The sequence below is a fragment of the Pinus tabuliformis genome, chromosome 2_2 (genome assembly GCF_031772625.1).
Source record: "Pinus tabuliformis cultivar Carrire ecotype Pingquan chromosome 2_2, CPIR1, whole genome shotgun sequence".
Classification (NCBI taxonomy): domain Eukaryota; kingdom Viridiplantae; phylum Streptophyta; class Pinopsida; order Pinales; family Pinaceae; genus Pinus; species Pinus tabuliformis.
The window spans coordinates 970,021,781-970,027,840 of NC_142300.1; the positions used below are offsets into that span (position 1 = coordinate 970,021,781).

Consider the following 6,060-nt stretch of genomic DNA (forward strand, 5'->3'; position numbering starts at 1 on the left):
AGTCTAGAATTAATGTCATGTATGAAGAGCTCTTCTCTAGCCTATGTTTAATGTATGCAAGTTTATAGAAATGTCTAGAAGCCATCCAAAGACAAGCATAATCCCTCTTGAAGAAGTCAACGTACAAATTGAATTAAAAGAAGATCATTTCAACTCACTTTATAGAGGCACATCCCTTCATACACTCAAGTCGGCTTATTTATTATGGGAAACCACTATATATAGGTGCCAAGGCACTTCACATTTCCTCAGTTTAGGAATTTGGATCATCCTTTGAATTTCGATGGGTAATAACAAAAGGACAGTTCGATCCCTAGAACATAAGCTAATTCAGATGGAAGAAGCAGCGAGAAAAGATGATAATGGAGCAATGAACAGGTTTAAGGGCTAGTTGCAAGTACAATGATTTAGATATTTCTCTTTGATGTTTGAATGATGCTACAGTCATCTCTGAATTCAGACGGGTAGAGGCAGAATGAGGTTCGAATGATGCTACAATCATCTCTGAATTCAGACAGGTAGAGGCAGAATGAGGTTCAGGTACATCTCAGTGTTATTCGGATGGGCAATGGCAAGATCTCTGTGGAAACTTCAAAACGGACCTGTTTCTTTGATAAGGAGGATCTCGGTGATCCCACAATGACACACTATGTCTCGACATACATTCTATACGCAGTCATGATCTTGCCATAGTTGTAATCAAGATCTCGGTCATGATCTTGATGAAGACGTAGTTACAAGGTCATGATCTTGATGAAGATCTCGGTGAAACTCTCATATATATATATATATATTAGTATGGAAGATCTCATTGTTATAATGAAAATCTCGGTGAAGGTGCAGCCATAGTGCAACACTAATGAAGATCTTGGTGGTGCAGTAGTGATGGCCTCAGTGTTGCAACAGTAATGACTACAATGATGACTTTAGTGGTAGTGATGATGATCTCAGCTATGATGAAGAAGAGGATTGGTGTCTTGGTATTAGAGTGACTTATAGATCAAAGGTCTTGCTCTTTGATATTCGTAAATTAAAATTTCTATAAAAAAAATGTATATGTCAGCTTTCCCTCTAAAAACTGAGCTAAACATAACAATGGAATAAATGGGAAACAATTTGGCTCTCTAACCGAGCCTCCATGCAGATTGAGGATTCCGATAAAGTTTAGTGAGTGGATAAGTCTCGTAACACAGCGCTAGCAAGAGATCAGTCATCATTTATCTCAATTAAATAACCTAGCTCTCAAATTTAGCATTAATGAAGGGATAGATCGTTATTTGGATTTATATCGATTAAATATAGGGATATGTATAATGCTTTTCATTCCCATATCGTTTTACCTTGAATTTTTTTCTATTTAATTTAATTAATTAATTAATGTGCAAGATAAGTTTTCCGTAAATAAAGAATTTGAAAGCTGGAAGGCTTCAGTAGGTTAGACATTAAAATCAAAGCAACAAAATCCTGTGAACCCAAACCTATGCTGAAGAATTATATATTTCAGTAGAGCCTAAACCAAAAGCTCTAATTATTGAATAATTGGTTGAAAATTATGCGAAAGATGAGAATAATTTATTAAGGTTATGTTCATGGTAAGGTTTTATTGATTTTAGAATTATGAGGTTTTATATTAATCGTTTATAATATAGTGTATGGAAGTCAATGTTTTCTTTAATGTTATAACAATAAAATGGAAGATAAAACATAATTATGTTTGGTTTATAATGAAATTATTATATTTTATAGATTACGAAAGGGTTATAACATCATATAAAATTAAGAAAAAATAATAAAATAAAATGCAATAATAAAGATACAGAGATAGATACAGATACAGATATAGAGACAGAGACAGAGACAGAGACAGAGACAGAGACAGAGACAGATACAGATACAGATACAGAATAATTAAATTTTTATTTTTTAGATTTTTATGGTATAAATTTTTCTAAAGGTTTATTTCTTTTGAACCATGAATAATTATATGTAATTTAGAATTAATTTTTAAATTTTGATATAATATTTTGAAATCTTATCAATTAAAATTTATAATTTTTTTTTTGAACCTATATGTAATTTGGAATTAATTTTCATTAAAATTATAATTTTGATATAATAATTTGAAAATCTTATCAATTAAAATTCATCTTAATTCATAAATAAGTAAAAAAATAAATAAATTTATTTAAAACAATTTTCTCACAAAAAAACATTTTCATTTAAAAATTCCAAATATAAAATAAATTAAAATAAAAAATTAATATATTATAATATATTTAAAATTTTAAAAATATATCTAAATTAATATTTTCACACAAAGTTATTTTTCTTCTCAATATTCACATACATTGTAATTTCATATATAGTTGTTGAGAACTTCTAGAATCTTGTGTGGATTGCGTGAAGAGCTAAATGTAAGTTACACATCACCCATCTTCAACTGTACTAAGCAAACTAATGATAAGAAGAGTGCGCAAGAAGCAAATTAATGATAAGAAGAGTGTTTGACCACAATATATAGAGAATGGAGTAAAGAATTAGTCTATTGTATGATAATTTTGACTAAACCAAATTATCCTACAATAGGCCTGTAATCCTACCATCTTTACTTCATTCTCTATATATTTTGATCAAGCACTCTTCCTATCATTAGTTTGGTTCCTGGCCTGAAAATGGTTGAAGTGTTTACCCAAAACTACAATGCACACAGGATTCCAAAAGTTCTCAACAATAATTTGTTACTATGTGTGGAAACATACATGCTATAATTTTATATATAAATAGATATATCATACACTTAACATATAATATTTATGATAGCCTTTAGTTTCCAAACTTAGTTTAATTAGTTAATTTTTTTATCACTAAAACACCTCTTTAATAGGCGTCCATAGTACCAATGCTACTTCATTCCCACGAGATTAGACTTTGCTAATAAACCTGTGAAATGTAATCCTTATCAAATTAACACTTTATTATAACTCATTAACTCTACAATATCCTCTAAAGATTAAAGATTTCTGTTATTATTCAAAATATATATATATAAGATTGGATGAGATTAGATTGTGATAATTCTATACAGCACAATTGTCGCCAAAGACAAATATTGAAAAAATACACTCACACATTTCATGAAACATCACGATTGCTCAAATTCTTTGCTAATAGTTAGGCTTAGACTTGCGTGTCGCAACACGGTTTGGTGTCGGCATATATTTCACTTTGATGCCCAAAAATATCCGTATCCTTCGTCTTAAAGCCTGCCTGCATTCAATATAATATGCTATTGGGGTCCTATCAATTCAAATGTTTAACAAATGCGATCTGACTCGACAATGTTCGATTTGCCCAAACTATTATAAATATCGTAAATCTTCGCCCGACATTCCACATCTCCCCTAGAGGCACGGTATTCCGCATTGGCAAACTAGATTTCCCGCGTCTCTCGTGATAGATGCTACGGACTTTCCGCTAACGGCCCTAAATCTTTCACGTCTCGTGTATAACGGATTGACAGTGTCTCTATCTGTTGCAAATTGAATGAAGTATGCTCCATTCAAAAATTCATCGTTCACAGACCTCGTCCTTCCCATCGTATTTGATCTAGTCACCTGCTAATCAAACATACTTTATCATAACGAGCAATTCAAACTTTGCAACATATGTCGTGAATTTGTTTGCACTGTTCTACAGATACAAGTTGATCATTATTCGTGACAAAATACAAGAAACATTCAAGATATAGGTGGGTCGATTTTGAATTTATATTACCTGCTTCTTAAAGCTGTCATTCGGAGCAACAAAACGGTTGCCTTCACTTCTGATTGCCGGGTTCATGGATTCTCCAATGGCATATATTCCCCATGGTTCGTAGTCGTTGTTCACCACATGCGCGTAGCCAAAACGGACCCTGCCAACCAAACCCACAGTAACATTACTCCAAGAAAAAATTAAAAAACACTTGAAGCGTTATCATGATTAGCTGAACACAAAGTTGAAATATGTTATTCTGTTGATATTGCCTTGGGAAAATCAGACCCTGATTGATCTTTTACCTGGGCATGCGCTGACCGCAGCCTGGTCCGAAATGATTGAAAGCCACTGTAACTTTCATGGCCTTGTCTGCACTGTAGCTATCATCATGCCCTAACAGCATGACCTCGTCATGGTAACTGAAGCGATTGTTGGATATGGTAATGGCCGTGGAAGCGAGAGTGACATCTATGAGGCCGTCGGCGCTGGAGTAGAGAGTGTTATGGTCGATCCAGATATCTCGTGATGCAAGGACCGATATGGAATCCCCATCGCTACCGGCCATACTCTGCACCAATGAGCCGTACCAATTCACATACCCAAACTGACTGGGTTTGCAATGGTGAATACTGAGGCCATGGATTATGATGTTGCTCACATTATAAAGATATATGCAGGGTCCGTTGGAGATGTGTACGTTGGCGCCTCTCCCGTCTATTGTCTTATGGCTAGTCATCAAAAGCGGCATTTTAAGCGTAATTTGCATGTCTCTTGCAAACACAACCCACAAAGGACCTGGACGAGTCACTGCATAACGCAGAGTGTTAGGCTTAGGGTTGACAGGGTCGTCCAGAGGGCTGGTTACTCTGTATATTTTCCCTCCCTTTCCCCCAGTGGCTTGGCTTCCGTACCCGATTGCGCAGTCTGCTAGTCTCTCTCGGTTATCAGCCCAATTAGGATCTCTTCTCCAGCAGTTGTCAATTACATTGAGGGTGACCGGTTTAGAATATCCCATTGATCTTCGTTCCAAATTCATTTCACGCCTGCAATCGTTTGCAAATCCATATCTAATTATAACAACAAAAATTACTGGAAAACCAATCTTTATGACGTCCTTACACAGCACAAACAAAAGCTACTGGATAGTGGAAAGTATTAATACCTGATCAGGCCAGTTGAATTGATGTAGGGATTGCCTAGTTCGTTACCAGCATCAACCCCAATAACAGGAATTAACGACTCTACTGCAATTATGACCGTTAAGAGTTGAGCAACAGAAATTACAGTGTTCATCATGGATATAGTTAGAATTATAATTAGATGTCTGCTATTCAGTAAGTTCGAATTTTTGTGCTGGTCCGGCATCCCTATAAATAGATGGCCAGTTTTTGGTGTACATATAGAATTCTTAATTTTTCCTTACTCCACCCCGTCAGGGCGATTGCAGAAGCCAACACAGAAGGATTAATGCTGCAAAACCGATAGCGTGCATTAATGGACAATCGTTTTGTGTATTAACGTAAAATCCTTTTGTTTCTACGATGAAAGCAACAGATGTCAACTCTTGGAAAGGATAACGAACCCCTTGTGTACGAAAAGTCATGGTAGACCTGGCGAGCATGTGCTTGGAAGTTAGATTAGCGAACTTACGAACACAGCAATCGAACAATCAGAAATTCGTTTATTTCCGCCGAACGAAACAATCAACCAACTAAAAATTTATGAACTTGTGCATTGGATATTGCTTTCAGAGAATTAAACTAACTAATGAACTTGACCATTGAATATTGTTTTCAGATAATCTTCAGCATTAATTGAATTGTTACTTCAATTATGATACCGTCTGAAATATCTATGATACCGTCTGAAATATCTAGTGTGAGGTATACTCTAATAGATATGTATCAAAAGTGATAAATATATTTATTTGTAGATATGATACTATCTGATATATATAGTGTGAAGAATACTTTAATAGATACATATTAAAAATAATATTCTATTTATTTATATATATCATAGTATAGTTTAGTATTCAGTGTTGGTTTAATTAGTTGAGGTTTTATAGTTAATTCGTAAGTGTTAGTGAGAGTTGGTAGTTGAGTTTTTATAGTTAATTCGTAAGTGTTATTGAGAGTTGGTAGGTTTAATATTTTTAAGATTTTTGAGGTGAATGTCTGTAGTTGAGTTAAAAGAAAGTGATTTGTGATTTTTCCTTACTACAAATGTAGAAATGTAGGTACTAATATTCAATGTATTTAAGAGTTATTTATTTCAATTATATGGAAAAAAGTATAACCACAT

General features: G+C 34.1%; 1 protein-coding gene across 1 annotated transcript; it reads right to left on the bottom strand.

Annotated features, from left to right (window-relative positions):
* Nucleotides 1-3,401: 3,401 nt before the first annotated feature.
* On the bottom strand, nt 3,402-5,121 carry LOC149196467 (pectate lyase 1-like). The gene is made up of 4 exons (XM_089408295.1): nt 4,919-5,121; nt 4,059-4,799; nt 3,775-3,913; nt 3,402-3,614 (listed from the first exon to the last, which is right to left on the bottom strand). The coding sequence occupies exons 1-4, from the start codon at nt 5,119-5,121 to the stop codon at nt 3,402-3,404; spliced, it is 1,296 nt and encodes a 431-aa protein (XP_089264421.1).
* Nucleotides 5,122-6,060: the final 939 nt, after the last annotated feature.

Coding starts and splice junctions, on each gene's coding strand:
- LOC149196467 (XM_089408295.1), bottom strand. CDS start 5,121: ATGCCGGACCAGCACAAAAATTCGAACTTACTGAATAGCAGACATCTA. Junction 3,914..4,058: donor TGCGGTCAGCGCATGCCCAG/GTAAAAGATCAA, acceptor TTTGGTTGGCAG/GGTCCGTTTTGGCTACGCGC. Junction 3,615..3,774: donor ATGACAGCTTTAAGAAGCAG/GTAATATAAATT, acceptor TTTGATTAGCAG/GTGACTAGATCAAATACGAT.